This window comes from Apostichopus japonicus, chromosome 13 (assembly GCF_037975245.1).
Source record: "Apostichopus japonicus isolate 1M-3 chromosome 13, ASM3797524v1, whole genome shotgun sequence".
Classification (NCBI taxonomy): Eukaryota; Metazoa; Echinodermata; class Holothuroidea; order Aspidochirotida; family Stichopodidae; genus Apostichopus; species Apostichopus japonicus.
The window spans coordinates 5,361,362-5,382,500 of record NC_092573.1 but is presented as its reverse complement, the minus strand read 5'-3'; the positions used below and the strand labels follow the sequence as shown (position 1 = coordinate 5,382,500).

The 21,139-nt window shown below is 36.8% G+C and overlaps 1 protein-coding gene across 9 annotated transcripts; it reads left to right on the top strand.

Moving 5' to 3' along the window:
* The first annotated feature begins 39 nt into the window (after window positions 1–39).
* On the top strand, window positions 40–20,051 carry LOC139978975 (uncharacterized). 9 transcript variants are annotated; one of them, XM_071989601.1, is made up of 8 exons: window positions 40–265; window positions 1,215–1,363; window positions 5,438–5,675; window positions 6,789–6,989; window positions 9,802–9,938; window positions 11,165–11,325; window positions 17,224–17,341; window positions 17,577–20,051. In XM_071989601.1, the coding sequence occupies exons 2-8, from the start codon at window positions 1,295–1,297 to the stop codon at window positions 17,841–17,843; spliced, it is 1,191 nt and encodes a 396-aa protein (XP_071845702.1). In that variant the 5' UTR covers window positions 40–265; window positions 1,215–1,294; the 3' UTR covers window positions 17,844–20,051. The 9 variants fall into 9 exon arrangements, with proteins under 9 accessions (XP_071845702.1, XP_071845700.1, XP_071845705.1 ...); XM_071989599.1 differs by having other exon boundaries at window positions 40–340; XM_071989600.1 differs by lacking the exon at window positions 40–265 and adding an exon at window positions 347–501.
* Window positions 20,052–21,139: the final 1,088 nt, after the last annotated feature.

Genomic DNA, 21,139 nt, shown 5'->3' with positions numbered 1-21,139 from the left:
CTTTATAAGTATAGCATAAATAGCGTAACGCTCAAATAGGGCTTCCGGAGACAGAACTGTTTCGCGGGTGTATTCAAATCAAAGACTAGGCCTAGTAGCAACAGTCTTTCATTCAAATGAAGTCAAGAATCTTTGGTGACGTCATTGGCTAAGTTTGTTAGTTGTTTTGGGGATTCTGAAATGTTACGGACGTGTTGACAACATCACGTTCAAAGTAAAGCTAAAGGATACGGACTTCTACTGAGACTATTTCAGAACTTTTGCAGTGAGTCGAGTAGGCCTAAACATCAACTGAGTGGTTCTTGGTAGTAACATCGTCACTGCACATGTGTGGTGTACTGTAAGTTGTATTGTAACGTTCATCAATTTAAAATATCCAGGTTAATGACGCCGATGGTTAACGTTATGCAACCATTGACTAAACCCAGAACAGGCAAGCACGTCATGCGCCTAACGCTAAAGACCGAGGTGGGCTAATAGTTACTGTATGTGAGGTCTTTGGTAAGCCTAGTCCTTACAAACGTTTAATTTAAGTCATTGTGGTTACTGTTACTAGTGTTATCCTCTCCTAATGAGGCGTTACGATTAAATGGAAAGGACAGGTACAGTCTTTATCCTACTTTCCTAGGCCGCTGCCCCGTTACTCGTCAGCCTAGGCCCTAGGTCTTTATTCCTGAGCCCAGCTTAGGTGGGTGGGCCTGAGCTATATATAGGCTATGTTAAAACTTATCTTGGCTCAATCTTGCCCTTAAACTACAGTAGGTTAACAGTAGGCCAACACTTGTCGTTTTGCCACTAGGCCTACCAGAGTTGGGTCAAGCCTCCCTGGTACCCTGGTTGTTATAATTTGGAAAAAATACAATTGGATAATATTAATAGGTTAGCATCGAGAATGGTTGCCATGGAATGGGATTTCAGTTGTCTTTTTTTCATGGTTATTATGACATGTGATATAGTCTGTATGGAGATATTGTAAATGATATGAAAAGAACATTTCATTGCTGCGTGACTGTATAGACAAACATAGCTACGGACGGTAAAGTTAATGATAGCTACCCCCTGTAATGTAACATTTCTGACGATAAATTACAGTAATAATTTCTTCACTTCAAGTTGAAGTTCTGAACACCATGCCTTTTGAAAAGTTTTTTATTTTATTCACACTGTATAAAATTCAGGAGAAAATGAAACCCTCTTTTTTTTCTCTCTCTCAGAACGCCAGTTCATCAAATCGGCAAGCCATTGCGTCAAAATAGCGGCTTAGCGGAAACACTGATCCACACATTTACAATACATGCAAGCAATGCCATATCGTAACAATCGCTACTTCTACAGTTGTACTACTCAGTCACACTCATCACAGGTTTGCATTTATCCCAAGCTATCATTTATTTTGAGACTGTCATGAAGATGGACAATTGCCACTGCAAAGAGTGCAAGCCCTGCCAGTGACCCTTCAAATTCACCCTCCTGAAATTGTACATGGGGTTGCTAGTAATCAGCCTATGAAGCCGTGATGGTAACGAGATGGGGGGCCTTTTCACTGGGTATATTTTCAAGCATAAATAGTTTTGTGGAAACATTTAGGTGATAGGTTCAGGTAATTAAACATGACACCAGAGGGGGCATTTTGGCTTAAAAATGCCCAGACAAAGCCCTAGTTTGCACACTGAAAAGACTGGTTGCCACTCTGACACCACGATGCTCGGTCAGCTTTGAGTAACTTTTGATCAGAGAATTTTCTTTTTTTTAAATGAAAACACATTTTTTGGGGGGACTCTTTATTTCTTGTTCATAATACATAAAACTTTGAGATGTAAAACTGTTAGAAAATAGTAACAAGACAACAAAACAGCTTTTAAACACTATGAAAACACTTTAAGAGGTAAAGTAGTAGGACAGAATTGCAAGAAAGTTTAGTTGAACAGTTATAAAGTACATGAATACAATAATATATCATACTTTAAGATAGAAAAAATATCTATGCTCCCAGCATTTTCAAAGTGAACTCAAACCTCACACCATTAATAACCTCCATCTTCCTCAATGCAAATATCGAATCAAACTATTGCTTTAATGTTTTAGGGGAGAGGGAGGGGGAGGTGGGTTAATATACTGACCTGAATGGTATTCGTTGTTGCATCGATAGTAACCAACCCCCTCTGCCAGGTCTCTCCCCTGTTCCCGGACTTTCTCCATATCCGTTGAGGGAGGGCAGACCCGTCATCAGTGTCCAGTGTTTGTACCTCAAGTGATCCTACATTTACTCCATACATATGGTAGAAAAATTCAAGGTATCAGGTGTTTCCTGCTGCAATATGTATTTACAGCACTTGGTAAACTATGGTTAAATTGGGGTAAAACATGGTAAATTTACCACAGTAGCCCTACTGTATATAGAGTAAAAGTTTATGGTACATACTTATTTTACTTTACAAAAACTGTACATACCAGGGTACTGTAAAACTGTTTAACCTTTATATCAAAATTGTCGTCATGCATGTTTTGTCTGCAGCATATAGACCAAATCTGGAGCATATAAAATAGTATGCCATAATAAACATACATACAACATCATGACATACAGTATGAGTTGCTTTGTTGTACGTTTCAACTAGCCCAATTATGATACTGTACAATCCACCAATGGGTGAAATTGAAGGTCATATGTGGTGTACTGATTAATAATTAAAACAAGTAGGGAAAACTGTTGTACAATTGGGATACAACCAATTTAGGGTAAAGCTGGTATAGTCAGGATAAAACCCTGGTACAATAAGGGTAAAACTTTGGTACAGCTATAGAGTAAACTTGTGGTTAATTAGGGTAACTACTAACTATGCTAATCCCATAGTACACATTAGGGTAAATTTGAGATAAAACCATGGTGAACATGAAATAGAAAAAAATGTGATAAAAACCATGGTAAAATTGCAGTATGGTACTATGGTAAAACTGGTAATTAAACTGCATCCATAAGACCAAAATACCCCAGTCAAATTGTGGTATCAATTGTAGTTTTGTACCATAGTTTACCATGGAAAAAGGGTGATATTTTGCTGTGGTTAGTGTGAGGTAAATTTTCCTAGGCTACACTTCATCTTCGGAACTTGCATAATGTGTTGAAAGAAAATGAGCATTTATTGCTCCTATATTTCAGGGCTATAGTAATAATTAATGACTAGTATGAGGTGTGTACACCATATAGTTTGACACATGTACAGTATGGGTGTTTTCCACGAACTTAAGTAATGTACATCATTAAATACGTTGATTGTTGACAAGACTAGTGCATTACTAATTGCAAATTTGGTATCACTAAATAGGGCATAGCTTATTTAGCCAATTTTACCAAAAATGTACATTTTTCTCCTGTAACGATGTCAAGTTCACAGCAAATTTAATGGCAAGTTTTGAAGCCATGTGAGATTCAACTTACCGTGTCATGGTGGCTACCAACGCCTTCTTTTGCATTATTCACACATTTAAACCAGAGGGGTATGCCTCAAGCAGTTTCGAAAAATTTCATACGTCTGACCAAATTTGGGGGGCGGGGCTACTAGAAAAAGTCTGCTCTCTGAGCTCATTAACTCGCGCATTTGGGACTGACTGGATTCCAAGCCCGAATAGTACTGTACGTTCAAGATGAGGCAGCTAAATACAATCTAACAACAATATCTTTTAAATGTGTAAAATTTCTCCTAATCATACTAAGGTTAAGAACTCCATTGCTTTTTTTTCGCAGCCGCACCACAACACTGGCTAGAAGTTTGCGTGGTGTGGTACATAAATATATCCCTTTCTAGGAAAGCATCCTGGAGATTCTTATCATCAAGACTAAAAGAATTGGGTTTACTTGCACATCATGCATCTGTCTTGCATTACTCATATTGAAAAGCATTTGCCACTCCCTGAGACCAAGTGCAAACTTTACTTAAATTGTTCTGGAATAAATCAGCACCTAGTTTAGAGGAAATTCAGCAAATTTTTTCACCCTACTGTAGTAGGAATATCTACAGCAAGGATGTTAATATAAGGGCTTCAGGGCAATTGCTTTAAGTAACCATTGGTTCAGCTAGTGTGTACTACGGTGATAGGCCAGTGAAGATTTTAGGGGGTGTATCAAAGAAATTTGGTGATATAAGCTGCTATGTCTAGCTAAACCTTTTAAGTTATAAGATAAACTCAAGTTAATTTGTATGTATAATTGTGAATTGCTGATACATATTTGTTACATAAGTAACATATTTGAGTGGCACTTGTATGAAGACACTAGTTATCTTAGAATTTGAGGAATTGTTTGCCAGAATGACAAGTCTGTTATTGACATCAAGGGGCAGAAGAGCTTTAAATAATCTTATTCGTTCATCTTTAGCATTATCATTATGGGGTCAAATTTGGTGAAAGTGTAGAGTTTAATGAGTTGTCCTGGGCATTTTCAAGGTCATTTGGTGTCATTAGAAGATATTTTGGAAATTCACAAAAACAAATTTATTGTACCCATATTGTGATACACAGGAGACAATCTAGCAAGGGTTAGAAAACTGCTTGGTCACATTAAAGATTTCTCATATTGGCTCTGGATAGTTTTATCAGAAATGCAACGTCAAATTGGTTAGAGCACTCTCAATATAGTCACCTTTGTGTACTGGATATACAGCTCATTTGTTGAAGAGTTCAATAAAGGTCGCATATGATTTTTTGACCTCAGCAATCCCACTCATGAATCCATTTTGGTTCGATGATAATCGTAACCTTTGTAGTCATGCAGGCGGATGAGTGATCGTGTGTGACAAATTGCTTGTAAACACGACATCTCAAGAAGGGGGGAAGCTTGGACCAATCTCATATTTGGTGCCATATTTGAATACCACATTGAGTATAAGAAGCCTATTTTTTGTGGAGAGTTCAAAGATCCTTTGGGGTCACCAGCAGTCAAATTGTGGAAACCTCCAGATAGGAAACTTTATTGGCTCTATATTTAGCATGTGTCTTCTCTATAATGAGTACAAGAACCTTATTTTTTATGGTAGAGTCAAAGGTCACACTCTGTAAAGTCTTATCATCACAAACCTTGTAAACATGTTATCCCAAGATAGGTTACATCACATCTAAAGCTCATATATGTGGCATGTCTCTCTCGTAGTAAATACAGAAATCACTGTTATTTTGGGAGGAGTTCAAATGTTCATTTGGGGTCAGCAGAAGTCTAAATGGTCAATATATCAAAATTACTTTATCTTGAGTCTTGAGAACTTTTCCTTCAAATGAGATCATACAGTATATGCATGGTAGATAACCCAGATGATAAGTAAAATTGCTCCACAGTTTGGTATAGTGAAAGCGCCCTCTTGTTTTAGTGTTGGCTTTGTATATGAAGTCTTTGATCTTTTCCGTTACATAATGCTGTTTGCTTTCTTTGCACAATTTCTTTCAGATTTGCATGTTGAAAATGGTGCATACTAGAAATTCCCCTGGAGAGCCATTCAGAGAGTTGGATTCTAATTTAAGCAAGAAAGAAAACATTTCTCCAGTTGCGAATGGTAGAAGAAGGGTAACAGTAACACCTGGAAAGCCATTTCCTTTTCTTCCTAAATCAGACAAATTCCTTCATAAAAGCCAACTTGTGGAATCTGATGTGAGCCCAGTGTTACAGAAGCTTAAGCAAACCCCAGGTAAGATGTATAAGGTAGAATAATTTGAAGTACAAACAAGATATGAATGGCCACAAGTATTGGCAAATTTACTGTCTCAAAATGCTTGTCAAACCTATAAAGATTTAATCACAAAGGCTTACTTTTTAATTGGCTAATTTAGCTAAGCAGTACACATCTGTATACTATCAATTATATACAATCAATTATATACAATTACTATCAATTATATACAATTAATTCCTCCAGGAAAAGTTATATTTATGTAGATATATTCTTAAAGCACAAGATACTGTAGACAACTTATTACTATTTTATATACGTATACTGTAGTGTACAGACTACATTATGTCAAGAGTGACTAAAATACAAACATGCCCTGTTGACTGGCTGACAACCAAACTGCCACTCTCTCCTAAAACATCTTGGGGGGAGCACCTAAACCACAGGGTAACAATATATGACCCTCTCAACTCCTCGCATTGGCCTATACACACCCTAGCTACCAAGAGCAACACTCAGAACCAATCAGGGCTTTGATGTTAACTTTGGCAGAACAAAGACAGTACTGTTGCCACTGTCTCTAACTACTAATTATAAAGAGGAACATGAGCACAGGATGTGGAAGAGAATAGGCATACCTATTACATAAACACTTGGATTGGGTGAGAAGAAGGAGAAATAGAGCTATTTACATTTACAGTGCAAACAAGTTTTTCAAGGATATAGTCCAAGTGTTGAATTTATCCATGGATGTAACTGATGTTTAACTAAGTATTTATTCTCTTTGCAACAAAAAATCATGCATGATGACTATCAAGAAATTACTAACTAGAAAAAGAAAAAACGTTTAGTGGTTACGATAAGTAAAGATATTAATTCCGAAAGTGATAGTGTCAGGTTTCGCCAATAAACTTACTGTGTCGAGCGTTGTCAGCCTCTACAAGCTACTACTGTAGATAATATGGTACTGCAATACACTGTTTCTAATTTGTTGGTAGAATGTGCATATGGTCTGGTAATATATACTCACACATGTTTTCAATCTGTTGGTAGGCAGTATATATGAGACACAGTAGGGTATATGGTCTGATAATCTGAATTTACCATGTTTCTAATCTCTTGATACTGTAGGTCGTACATATCAAACACAGCAGATATTGATGCGGAAACATCAGAAAGCAAAATCAAATGCAGAGAAATGTGTTGGTGGTGGAATCAGTCTGTGGCCTGGAATGGACAATATGAGATTAACTCCATCTGACCTCTGGTCACTAGTTGCAAATGTTGTAACTCTGTTTGTGCTCACCCTTGGTGCATTTTCTTTTCTTCATGGTAAGATGAATTTCATTAAATTAAACAATATGGTGTTTAACTGGCATTAAAAGTAAAAATAATTTGTTTACTACTCATTCAACTTATCCATTAACCTTAATGCTACTTACTAACCTTAATGTTACTTTTGTAACCCCCACCACATAGAAGAAAAATCCCTGTAGAGACACAGAATCAACAGGTTAGTCATTTAAAGAAAATGACAAAAAAACACTGATAATGAGTTACTATATTTAACCAAAACAGAAAACTATGAACATCAGCAAGCAATGTGAGATCAATAGTCACAAACTTGTTAGTGTTCAAAAGGTTATGGTTAACTTATGAAAAGTCAATTTAAACAATGTTTAAATAATGATGGAAAACACTTGAAGAACTTCCTACACTTGCATGCCACTAGAATGACTAGATATTGGCTTTGTTTGCTGTTATGGTGTAGATGAAATTGTTATCTCATCTCCGTACATGTAATGTATAGGAAGATGAGATATTGTACTTCACTCCACATCAGAAACGTGAGGAAGTGAGTGTGTGCCGGTGAATGTGTGAGCGAGTAAATATGTGTGTCGCGAAATCCTCCTACACTGTAAGTCTGATCAAGTTCAAGCTTCGTTGGTAGGTGCTCGACCATGCAAACAGGTGTCTACATGGTTGATGACTTCAAAGGTCACAAAGCTAATAATGGGGTTTTAGCCATTTATCCTTGTCAACATGTAGGAAAAGTCATTAAACCACAAGATACTGTATGTAGAGAATGATGAGACAAATTTTGAAATAGGACAGAGTTTGGTGTATTGAGGGTCGGGTGAAAGGTCAATTGAGGTCAAAGGTCAATTTGTCCTAAATTGTGCAAAAAAAAGTGTCACAAACTCCTCCTACACCTTAAGCCTAAGCAAGTTCTAACTTGGTAGGTAAGTGTCTGACCGCACAAACTCGTGCCTACATGATTGATGACTTCAAAGGTCAGAGCTAATTTGCTAAGAAACCCAAAAATTAGCCATTGTCTGCGTGTCAAAAGGCAAGGTTGTCCTGCGGACAACCTTAAAGTTTTCTTCAAAATGAGCCCTGTATTAGAACATTCCTTTTGGGATACTGAGGGTTACTTTGAGAGGACAATGTAGGTCAGAGGTGAAATTGTACCAATTTGATGCCTTACATGAAGCAACAGTGATTGTTTGGTAATATCATTTTCTACTAAACTTTAAACTGAACTTATCCATTAAAATATTAGATTCCAGCCTATGAACAAAGATGACAACCAGATGCATTCAGAAGTAACCCAACAATCACTCAGCCATGGAGGAGATGAGATCTGCAACTCCACGGATTTCTCTCTCGACCTGTTTCAGTGGGTTACTAGTGTTCTGTTTGGCTATGCTAACCTTTGTTACTTTTGGGTGTGTGTGCATTATGTGTTTTCTGTTTAGTTGTAACTCCATTCCACAACTCTCGCTCTATAAGATTTGAGTGTAGTGTTGGAGCTTCCTCTGTACAGTAAGCCAGACGGGTGCCACCCCCAACCCCCCCCCTCAAACCTTAATTCTGACATTCTCAGCATTTTGCAGTAGCTGTGTGAGCTGTTTTGATCCTTGTCATGGTACAGCTTCTGTTTGCTTGCTAAACCTTGGTTGACCACTGCAGGTTCGATGGTCTTGGGCTATGTAGTTGTGATCCTTAGTGATCGCTTGTCCGTTCATCTGCAGTTGTACGGTGAACCAACATTGTGAATCTTGGTATTTCTGTATTGATACCCAGGTATCTTTGCCATCAGTTTTGGTCTTGGCTAAGAGTCTTGTCCTGATTTCTCTGTCAGACCGTTTGCCTGTGAGTGATGTGGTTACATGAGAACCACCCCATTCCTTAGAAAACTGAGTAAACACAAGGGATGTCATTTGTGGCTTATTGTGATTCCTAACAGCTAAGCTTGGAATCCTGTGCCTGGCAAACATGGACTTTATACCCTTTTCTCATGGTTTGGTGGTAATTGGGACACTTCATGCCTCTTTTGCGTTTAAAATTCTCAATCATTGACATACATTACATGTTTGGATTATCAGGTCAATATATTTTGCCATTCCTGGCCTGAAAATAGAGTCTCTACTGTAGCTCTTAGTTACTCTTTTCCACTTCCATATGCTCTTCATGTATCAATCTTAGTATTTTCATTTCATTTTTTGTACTTTATTTCTCACATCATGCATTTGGAGTTTTGGACCTTCAAAATCCATTTCAGGCGGAGCTCTGATGCTATCCATAATGAGAATGACTAATAAGCAATATTCTTAAGTTACTGTTATAGTAAATCACTGACAAAAATGCTTTGTACTTGACTTATCCACAGCCTAATTGTTACTTTTCCAGTGTACTACTGTATACAGTGTGCAGATATAGCATTCCACCCTTGATAGCCTACTGTAAGTGTTGCTAATGTCACATTGTGCAAGTTATTGCAACAGGAAGTGTGTGAAGAACATTCGAACATCAGATTCTTTGGTTTGATCATGCGATTGACTTTTAGTGTGGCCTGATGGCCAGAAAAAATGATTTCTTTCACTTATGACACCATGTTCTATTTGATGCCAAGAGAGAAGTTTTGTTTTTATTATAAACTTTATATCATCTTCTTGTAAGCACAATGACTTCTGGGGGAGGAGGGAGGGGCAATAGGGGTTGAAGCAGTGTAGCTTAGAGTGCATTTATTGATGTGGAAGAGTCGTAAATTACTGGTTTGGGGATGCCTTTATAGCACTTTATTTATGAACATCACAAATTACCTCTCTTCATCTAACAAGTATTCATTTACATCCTCCAGGAGCAGTACTAAGAGACCTTAACCACTTCATCCGGCAGATTGGAAGTTTTTCTTCTCAGCATCCTCTGATCACTAGTGACCAAACTTTGTTTGTGGAAAGTCTGTTAAGATGGCATGGGGACTACACGCAACTATTGGTAAAATATAAATTGTAGGTTCAGTTGTAACATGGCTGTTACTAAGGAATTTCTTTGTAGACATCTACTGTATATCCTCTTAGAGTTCTGTATTTCAACATGCAAATACCATGTTGTTTGTTTAAAGTTATATCCCAACTTGTGCACTTAAGGTCATTAAGGGTATATTGTAGAAGCTACAGTATGTGCCATTACTGTAAAACTAACCTTGAAATTGTTACATCTCAAAGTATACATCTGCACATATATACACCTTGGAGTGGACCAATACAAATTTATCATTTAACTGGCATGGCAGATACATTAATAAAATATATATAGTGTGCACCACATAGGAGTAGCCTAAGCCTCTGTATTGCTTGCAGTCTCTGGATGCAATTTTCTTTCTTTGAAAAAAAAGAAGGGAAAGCTTGTCCAAAAACATTGCCTCAAAGCTCACTTATAAGGTTCTATTTGTTCAAAACATATCTTTCTATTTTAGAGTGTTGAATTCCTTACGGTCATAAAGCAATGAAGGTGAGTCTTACAATTTGCTGCCAAAGTACAGGCCCCAACCAACAGCTCTTGCAGTAGTCAACATAGATTTCTGATGTTTGATAAGGTTAAATGTGGCTACCAGACTATGTGCTTTTCTTTGTGGACTTATTGCTTTGTTAAAGTTGAAGGACCTTTGTTGGTACTTTATATTGTATTTGCTCGATAGCCACCAGTATGGTGATGGTCTCCTAAATATATTCTACAGTACTTCACACAAGTTGGTCTTTCATTTGATGTGACTTACAGGTAAACTGTAGAGTTTTCTTTCTGTATAAATATATGTGTCAAATCCTGGTGAAACATTGTTAATTACTTCAAAGGGACAGTAACTATGACATCATTACATAGTAACAACTGAATTTGAGTTTGTTAAATGATCAGTATCAATTTTACAAGAAACCTGAAACCTGCAGTGACAGACAGTTTGATACTGGATTTCATCAGATCAGCTAAAGATTTCAAAACAAGTTTTTTTTCCAATCAGAATATTAAAATTATGTCACTTAAAATCATGCTGGTTCAAACTATGCATATTAACTAGGTTGAGAGATAAGTTCAACTTGGTAAATCTGCCAATTCACTCCAAACAATCAGTGTAATAAAATTTATGATTCATGAAGTATCAGGTTGAAGAAAATCGGCAAGCTGCAAATTCACTTGATATCCTTTTTCTATCTAATTACTTACAGAAGCAAGTTACTAAATCTGTTGAAGTTTCTTGGGAGTCGTGCCCACCATCATATCCACTTGCTATATTTCTCTATTGCTCTGGCATGTGCATCCTTCTCTATTATGTTTATGAGAATGTGTTTTCTAAAAACAGACTCACCCCACAACGGATTAAACAATGGTAAGATCTCAGGTTTTTATGCTATTCAATTTAACTGTGCCACATCACTTAAGATGAACAATGTATATCCCGGTTAACTCCAATTTCAGTTCAAAACATTTATTTGTGTTAAGCATTTTAATATTCTTGTCACAGGGCACTGGTATGTAACCCTGGGGTTCCCAGATTCTTAGTTACATCAGTTACTGTTAGATAAAGCATGAATGCTGGAAAAGACGACAAGACAGAGTTTCTCAAGTGTTGTAGTGTATTGTGATTCTATTTACAATATGTACAGAGGTGGTGGTTGAGTACACATCAGAATGTCACATCGATAATTGGCCACAAGCCGACACACACATAGGCCACTCCTATCTTTACTCTCGACGTCATAAACATCTAATAAAATCCCTGAAAGAAGATAGAAAACTATCATAATCTTTGTTCATTAGCACATCAAAACATTAACATTGAACCTCAACACAAACTTTTTGTAACATACATGTAAGTAAACAATATCCTCAGCCTGATTTGAATCTTCAAAATAATCACTTTCCTTTCACTCATCTTTTTGTTAACCTTTTCATAAATCCATTTATAATATTGAATTTTTCACCTACTCCCCGTAAAGGAAGGGCTTAATTCAATCAAATAGATTAGAAATTTTACTTACAGACTCAAACTCTTCGTAACACCTGGTTTTGTACCATTAGGTCCTTTGGTCAAAGTAACCTTCAGGTGCCCCCACAAACATCCTCTCTCTCAGAGAGATGAAGTGCAACTAAACCAGAAATTGAATAACATAATACTGGAAACAAGCTCACTACATTCCTGATAAAAGCTAAACCACTAGATCCAAGTACCATTTACCCACTGGGATTTGAGAGAAAAATGCAAAAAATTAAAATTTCCTCTCCCACCAGGGACACAGTAGCCAAGGGGGGAGCGACCGCTCCCCCCTTTCAGTGTCGATTTTTTTTTTAATAAACTGTCGTTTTTTTAGCATGGTATTTTGTCAGTGCTCTTTTGATCTTGAATACTCGTCAGCTCCGTTAACTCAATTATAATCGTAGTAACATTCACGCCTACTGATTCAACTACTTACTTAGTTTGGCATATGCAATAAGCTAAATTTAGCCTATAGCCTATTAGAAGCCTACAGTTGGCCACTGCGTAATAAGATACATATTGCCTACCTAACCGCACTCTATGGAATGTCACGAACCGTTATGCACAACAACGTCGACAACGTTCGTTCTCATCCTTTCTATGATTCGTCTTAAGTTGTTGCACGAACAGCATGTTATGAGGCTAAGCTAGCAATCGTATGTGATACGCACTTCCTATAAATAATTATTACACTGCGATAACGATATTTGTTTTTAAGCCACTGCATATCTGGCTATATTAAAAAATATGAAAGTTTATATTGTCCATCAGTTAAGTTCGTCAAATGTATTAAAGTCCAGACATTGGACAACAAACAAGAATCATATTACTGGAAAAATTGAAATAGAGCACTGTGTTTGTCTTCTGATATATATGTAAAAGAACATGTGAAAGAATTCAAACAGGAAAAAAAATCTGCTGATAATATCATATCATATGATCAGGGCCGTAGCCAGTATGTAGCACTGTAGGCCCGGGCCTACACTTTTTTGGGCCAAGTTATCTTTTTTTTTAAAAACACCCATAATTCAAATCGATAAGCTTGCTGGACGAGTTTAAGAGTCTATATAGACAGGAAAAACCATTGAAATGAACGTAGCAAGAATATGGCTAAATTAGGTGACCTATTCTTCTGTCATCTAGGCTGTCATTTCTATTGCGTGCCGTTTCATTCAACACTCTACCCGACGAAAAAGTCTAGAATCCGATCTTGTCAGTTTTTTAACATCTAGTTAAGAACCCGTTAACATTTCAGTTGAGAAAACAGTTGAGAAATTTGCATCAGATGGCAATCGTCGGATAGCTCTAGACTTCTCTTATAAGGCTAACTTAAACATTTACTAGCTACAGTTGTATCAAAGACAATTACTGGCTATAGTTGTATCAAATATATACATTTCTGGCCTATCTTTGTATTTACAAGTATCAGAAGTTGAAAAGTAAGACTACTCTGTACATGTACCTTGCTAATTTTAAATACATTATGTGGTATTGAATTACGTACTATTTTAACTCGTTTGTTTTTGGGGTTTAAAAGTGATACTGAATGAGGTGTCTCAAGTTAGCAAGAGGCCAGGGAACCAGAATGAACACTTGGGAAGGGCCGTTTCCGGCAATCTGGGGGGTTTGTAAAACCAAAATTTTCTTTTACGCTCCGCGCCAACTGATGGTGGCGCTCCGCTCAGATAGTCGTGCCTACAACTTTGAAAATCCATATCAATTGCAAAAAGTGCTCCCCCCCTTTCAAATTCCTGGCTACGTCGCTGTCTCCCACAACACAATGGACAAACCCTTAAAAGTATAAATTTGTGGAAAAAGTCAAGAGCTTAACTGCTGAACCAGTAGTGACTTTATGACAATTAGAAAACCTAATAATGGAATAAAAGGATGAATTTACAAACTTTTAATCCAAGAAGAGGACAATTACCCCTAAATTTAAAGGGGCTCTGTGAAACACTGCCCCGCACAAGAGGATTGTTCCCGATCCTCCCCATATGCAACCTTTTGCTCTGGGCATCTACTCATGTAATCTGCCCCAAAATTATCTGAACCTTTAATCGGCTCGACAATGTATAACATAACTCACAAGTAATACAATAACGTATCACATCACCATCAATACGGCGCAAGTAAAATGTTGTCATGATGCGATTCTTCTTTGTCTTCTATGTGCCTATCCAGACATTGGAGAGTCATGAGCCAATTTCAGTACAGTGTCTTTAAATTGTGTAGGCACAGCTAATTGTCTACTTGTGGCCTCTTCCCATCTTAGGACTTGATACAGCATTCCATCAATTTTAACTAATTTGATCCCATTGCCATTTATAGAAATACGCTTGTCCCCTTTTTCAGCTAAGTTCCAGATCTTGGATAAAGATTCATCTGCACTCTGTGCAGCCAAAACTTCATCTTTTGATGCAACTTCTGTGCCTTCCGGAACTTTCAGAGGCTTAGTTGGTTTTCTTTTTTCGCTTTTGGTCCCCTTGTTTCCACAGCAAACCCATTCATTTTTACTTTGCAAGTAGTGTCAATTCCAAAATTTGTTTAGAACTGGGGTTTGCATTCCAATTTGGATTAGGACACTGGATTACCAGCTCCACTAACTAACCAACATTTAAATCATATAATGGATTTACCATTACTAAGGCTTTCATCTCACCTGACAAAAATGGTGTGTCTACCTGAATCAAAGCAATTGAAGCTTCCCTTACTGTACATCTACCACTATACATTGCTAACTTTTCACTGTAAATTGATGTTTCTGAAACCACTTTTGATCAGCAATTACAAGGAATAGTCACAATGACTCTTTAGAACAGCTTGGAGGATCTTTCTTGATGCAATCTTTCTCAGAATCTTCAAAGCTTCTGGCAACTAGTCAAGTTTTTGGAATGTGTCCTATTGGGGACTCTTTAACGGAACACACCCATCAGTTAGTAATACATCTTGTCCTATGTCTTGAATTTTGTTGTACATGGAGAACCCTTTCCACTTTTGTAGCTCCTCTTTGCTTGATCGAATTGAGAGTGTTCAAGCAGGAAGTGCATTTTCTTCATGACTCTGTTCTCTGTGATTTCCAAGAATTTCCGGCTTACATGCTAATTAAGTCAATAGAACTCTGCACCCCAGCAACAGATTCAAGTTCAACATTGAACCAATGCTGTGGGTTTTCACTGGCATTCTCTGCCCTTGAAATATTTTTAATTAGTGGGCTTTCCATCAATCCCAGTGTATTTTATTAGCTGTCCAGTTTACGTAGAGTTGTCCAGAAGATACAACCAGCATCACTGTCATTTCCATCAAAATTGGTCACACTGGGTACGGCTGGATCACACTGTGGGGAACATCAATATGATCCGATTTAAGGTCCAATTCTCTCTCAATGCTTCTCTTATTCTGGTCACTAATGGTTTTTGGAATTGTGGAGACTGTCAATATCCACATCAGTGACTGACATCTTTATTTCAGGGGACTTAGTATTAACTTTAGACAGGCATAACGAACACAAAAACTCAATCCTGGCCAATAACAACCCCTTGTCCTTTCTATTCATTGCTGTCTGCTCGCTTGTAATACGCATGATTACCAGTAATGAAGAAACTTGTCCATGGTTCTGATTTGTTTCTGTAGTGACCTCCTTATTCTTTTGGATGACTTGGCTTCAATAAACGTTTAAACTGATGACTTTGTGATGTGATAAACGTTTAAACTTATGACTTCACTATCTTGAGCAACACTTTTGATCAAAGACTGTCATAAGTAACACCTGCATCTTTAAGCAAACTGCACACCTTTTCTACTGTGGCATGTCCAAACTGTTCAGTTTCATCAACTTGTGAGTATCCCAAGCTATATAATAATAATAATAATAATAAATAAGTTCTTAATATAGCGCCAAATACCAAAAGGCCTCTAGGCGCTTTACAAAACCTAAAGCAAATAGAAACAAAAAGACAGAGAAATCAAAAGGAATAAAAAGTCTAGAAAACACAAAAACGAAAATTAAACAGTATGAAAAATACGAACACAAAAATCTTAAAACACGAGAAGGCTATAAAACAGACCAAAACCTATAAAAAAAAAAACACAAAGGATAAGCACATAAAATAGAGTTATACAAAAGTAACAGTCTAGATAAAACCATGAGTATATAAAAGTGACAAAATCATGTAGAGAAACTAAAAAGATTTTTAAAATTTTCTTAAATATGGCGAGAGATTTGGCAGTCTTTATGTCGCATGGTATGTCGTTCCAAAGTTTCGGTGCAGCGACCGAAAAAGCGCGATCTCCATAGTTCTTGGTTGAGACGGTTTTTGGGACCACAAGGAGTGCTTGCGATGCTGAACGGAGCGAGCGTCCCGGGGTGTAAGCAGCAAGAAGATCTCTGATGTAAGCAGGAGAGTACATGTCAGCAGAAATATGATATTGGGTGATGACGTACAACACTATAATATTCCAACTAGCAAGGAACTATAGTGCCCATTGGGCTCTTCTTAATTCTTGACTGCAGGGTCCTTTCTTGTTACTTTGATGGCATGGACTATTAAATTCTTTAACAATGATGTTTCTAATTCTTGACTGCAGGGTTTCCTTGCTTGTTACTTTGGTGGCATGGACTATTAAATTCTTTTATATTGATGTTTTTAATTCTTGACTGCAGGATATTATATATATATTATATATTCTTTATATTGATGTTTTTAATAATTGATTGTAGTGTTTCCTTGCTTGTTACTTTGATGGCATGGACTATTAAATTCTTTTATATTGATGTTTTTAATTCTTGACTGCAGGGTTTTCTTCCCTGTTACTTTGGTGGCATGGACTATTAAATTCTTTAACAGTGATGTTTTTTATTCTTGACTGCAGGATTTCCTTGCTTGTTAGTTTGATGACATGGACTATTAAATTCTTTTATATTGATGTTTTTAATAATTGATTGTAGTGTTTCCTTGCTTGTTACTTTGATGGCATGGACTATTAAATTCTTTAACAGTGATGTTTTTTATTCTTGACTGCAGGATTTCCTTGCTTGTTACTTTGATGACATGGACTATTAAATTCTTTTATATTGATGTTTTTAATAATTGATTGTAGTGTTTCCTTGCTTGTTACTTTGATGGCATGGACTGTTAAATTCTTTAACAGTGATGTTTTTTATTCTTGACTGCAGGATTTCCTTGCTTGTTACTTTGATGACATGGACTATCAATTTATTTTATGTTTATATTTTTTCATTCTTGACTGCAGGGTTTCCTTGCTTGTTATTTTGATGACATGGACTGTCCTGATGCTGTACCTCTTAATCCAAGCTCAGACGATGGAACACCTCATCAGGAGAAATATCCACATACTGAATAATTACTTGGTGAGCAAAGTCAATAGCATGTTCAAATTCTTAGTAACTCTAGTGTCAGATCATCTTTACATACAGTAACTATGTAGCATTAGCATTTATATTTGTAGTATTTTAATTTCTCACAATGAAGCATACTTGCTTGCAAAATTCTGTGTGCAAATACTGTAGATATTTGATGTTTAAGACTTTTATAGAGTTTGTGTCACTATTATTTCACTGTTGTCACTTTATGTTGTTTTCACAGGAAGAACTTGTCTACTCTGAGTTAGATTTAACCAAGTATGAATCCATTCTTCAATATTGGGTAACACGCTGCCTGCCACCAAGATCACAAGGGGTACTATCAATATTAGGAGTTGTCAAGGTCCAAGACTTTACATATTACTTCATCTACTACTTGGTTCCTGTTGCAACAGCATTACTTACACCCATTGTCAAACTTATTGTGTCTCTCTATGAAGTATACAAAGTTCAACCACACCAAGAGCACGTATGGTCAATGGGTGAATAACCAGTCATGATTTTTGCCTTTTTGTTTTGCTAGCCTTGCCAAAACTTTTCAATTTCAATAGCAATCCTCCCCTTTTCACTTGATTGTAAAGTTACACTTCCTTTCAAGATAGAAATTTGGTTTATAATTTCAGTTAATTTTAAAGTTAGACTCAGTTCAGTTTAAATTTGTTGAGATGGAAACTTTGTAGTCCAGTCAGACTGAACAGAACCTTTCAAACATGACATAGCATGAGACATGTTGAGAACGAAACAAGTTTGAATGTCTTGCTTCCACATCTTGCAAAGACATACTGGGTTGTCTGCTCACCTTAACTCTTTTATTGTTAAACTAGCATGTTTTGTGAAATGTGGAATATATATAGGAATCCCAAATGATTTTCGAGTTGGTTAGCATCATGTTTGATTTCTTGAGTAAGGCAAAATATGTCATCACAAACAGAACTAGTATTGTTCGATATGGTGTCAAACGCCTACAGTGAAATTACGACCTTCCTTACCGGTTTCGAACCTCTGGACATACAGTACAATCAGCGTCCATAGCCTAGTTGGTTAGGGTGTCCGCGTACAAAGCGGGAGGCCCGGGTTCGAATCCCGGTGGAGGCTGGAAGTTTTTTCACTGTTCTGGATTTTCCTTCTCATTACGTTTTCAATTACATATATTCATTTGCCTTTGTCCTTTACCTCCATTTCATTAATATAAAGTCTGTTCAAAGTATCTCTTTCGAGATCCGGCATTAGGAATCCCAAATGATTTTCGAGTTGATTAGTGTCATGTTTGATCTCTTGAGTAAGGCAAAATATGTCACCAAAAACAGAACTAGTATTGTTCGATACAGGTGTCAAACGCCTACATTGAAATTACGACCTTCCTTATCGGTTTCAATCCTCTGGACATACAATCAGCGTCCATAGCCTAGTTGGTTAGGGTGTCTGCGTACAAAGCAGGCGGCTGGGTTCGAATCCCGGTGGAGGCTGGAAGTTTTTTCACTGTTCTGGATTTTCCTTCTCATTAGGTTTTCAATTATATTCATTTGCCTTTGTCCTTTACCTCCATTTCATCAAAATAAAGTCTGTTCAAAGTATCTCTTTCGAGATCCGTCTTTAGGAATCCCAAATGATTTTCGAGTTGGTTAGTGTCATGTTTGATCTCTTGAGTAAGGCAAAATATGTCACCAAAAACAGAACTAATATTGTTCGATACAGGTGTCAAACGCCTACAGTGAAATTACGACCTTCCTTACCGGTTTCGAACCTGTGGACATACAATCAGCGTCCATAGCCTAGTTGGTTAGGGTGTCTGCGTACAAAGCGGGCGGCCGGGTTCGAATCACGGTGGAGGCTGGAAGTTTTTTCACTGTTCTGGATTTTCATTCTTATTATGTTTTCAATTATATATATATATATATGTATATATATATGTATATAGACATATATCTGTATAGATAAATAGATATATATATATATATATTCACGTATATATATATATATATATATATATACATACATATACACCTTGTATGTTCTACAAGATGTTATGGAATCTGCAATGTGCAAGATAAAGAGACAAGAAATATGGTAACCTCTAGTTTTAGGTAATGTTATATTCAATATGGCTTGGATGTCACATTCAGTGTGTCCTCTTCAAAGCAGTCTCATGTTCCTCCCCCTTGCACTACATTTAACACAGGGTACTTTCTTGGATGATTATGATTCCTGTTCCAGCTTGCTAAGCTCTACATTATTCTCTCTTATCATTGTTTTGGCCAGTCTATGTATATAACGATCTATAACGATGTATAAAATGATCTGATTCCTGTTATCTGAATCTGAGAACAAAAATATCGCCCAATCAATGACACCAAAATTTGAACCTCTCTTAGGCTTATGAAACTGCAAATAATACTTCAAAGTTAGGAACAATATGTATACTCTCTTAGAGAAGAAATGAATCTTACTCACTTAATGTTTTATTTTGTCATATCTTACACTTTAGCATATCAGAAAACTTGCATGATCTTAGGACATGTGGATCATTGTCTCTATGTCACTTCAAGAATGATAAAGTGCTCTGCAGTTAACACTATCTGATTTTATATTGCAGTGTAACAAATAGCAGTTAAGGCAATCCTCTGCATGCTTTAAACATATTTGTTCATTTGAGGAAAAGAAATTGATATATATATAATGCGAAGTACACCATTTAAAAGTTTGTCTGGCTGTCATTTTGTGTCATTTAGTTGCATTTTTACTTGACTTTTAAATTAGAGGCGAAAACTTTAAATATTTGAAAAAACAAACCATGACTATGGTCGAGTGAACAAAGGTGGTGGCAGTAGAAGCAATGAAACCTAGCATCTGGGAGGTTTTTCCATCAAGGAGAAATCCATGGTTTTCCCATCTAGAATGGTCATTGAAATTTTGAAAAATTCAAAATAAGCTGAAAATGGATAGCCACGCAAGATGAAGTGTAAGTAATGAGCCGTTTAGGCTTCTCTCACATGCATATGTGGCTGCTCAAATATGTGGCTGCCCAAACACAAACTACAGAGTTGGATACATTCTGGTATAAATTTGATCAATACAAGTAGTTCTAGACACCAGATTTGTGCTACAAAATAAGTTAAAAGTTTCCCTGTATGATTTAGGTAGTGGACTGCACCTGCGATTTTGGGTGAACCTAGGATTTCATAAATGAGGGTGTACTGCCCTGGGATATGTAGGAGGCTTGGATATCCTTTCCCAGAATTGGCTATTAGATGTAGATATTAGATGGTGCATTCTGAGGCATATTTACACTATAAATTAGGTCTATATAAATAGCATTAAACGCAAAGATCAGCTAATGAATACTTTGCGTCATGTTGAAACCAGAAAGCCAGTGGGCTTATTGTGATTCCTTGCCAATTGAGATTATAATCCAAAGCTTTTTTCATTGTTGATTAAATTGATCAGCAAGGTAGGCTACTTTCACTGACTGGACCTACCTACTAAATATGTTAACTTACCATGTTCACAAGCTATTTTTAGAAAAAATCAACTCAAGCCCTGCCCCTAATAAATGTGCATAATATCACATTTAACATACAATTTCATGTACCCGCTATCTACCAACATCTTCACCCAAGTATGATTCAATTCTGAAATTGTTTACATTTGACCCTATGACCTCATTATTATTCATGAGATGAGCACCAAAATCAATAGGGTTCATCAAATCACTATGGCACATCTAAGTACCAAGTATGACTTCAATCCAACTTGTCGTTGTTCGGTTACCGTGTTTACATACTAGTT

Bases quoted from the DNA above. Each gene is read 5' to 3' on its own strand.
- LOC139978975 (XM_071989598.1), top strand. From the start codon at position 385: ATGACGCCGATGGTTAACGTTATGCAACCATTGACTAAACCCAGAACA. The intron at 5,676-6,788 runs GTAAGATGTATA...TTGATACTGTAG, and splicing joins GAAGCTTAAGCAAACCCCAG to GTCGTACATATCAAACACAG. The intron at 9,939-11,164 runs GTAAAATATAAA...AATTACTTACAG, and splicing joins GGGACTACACGCAACTATTG to AAGCAAGTTACTAAATCTGT.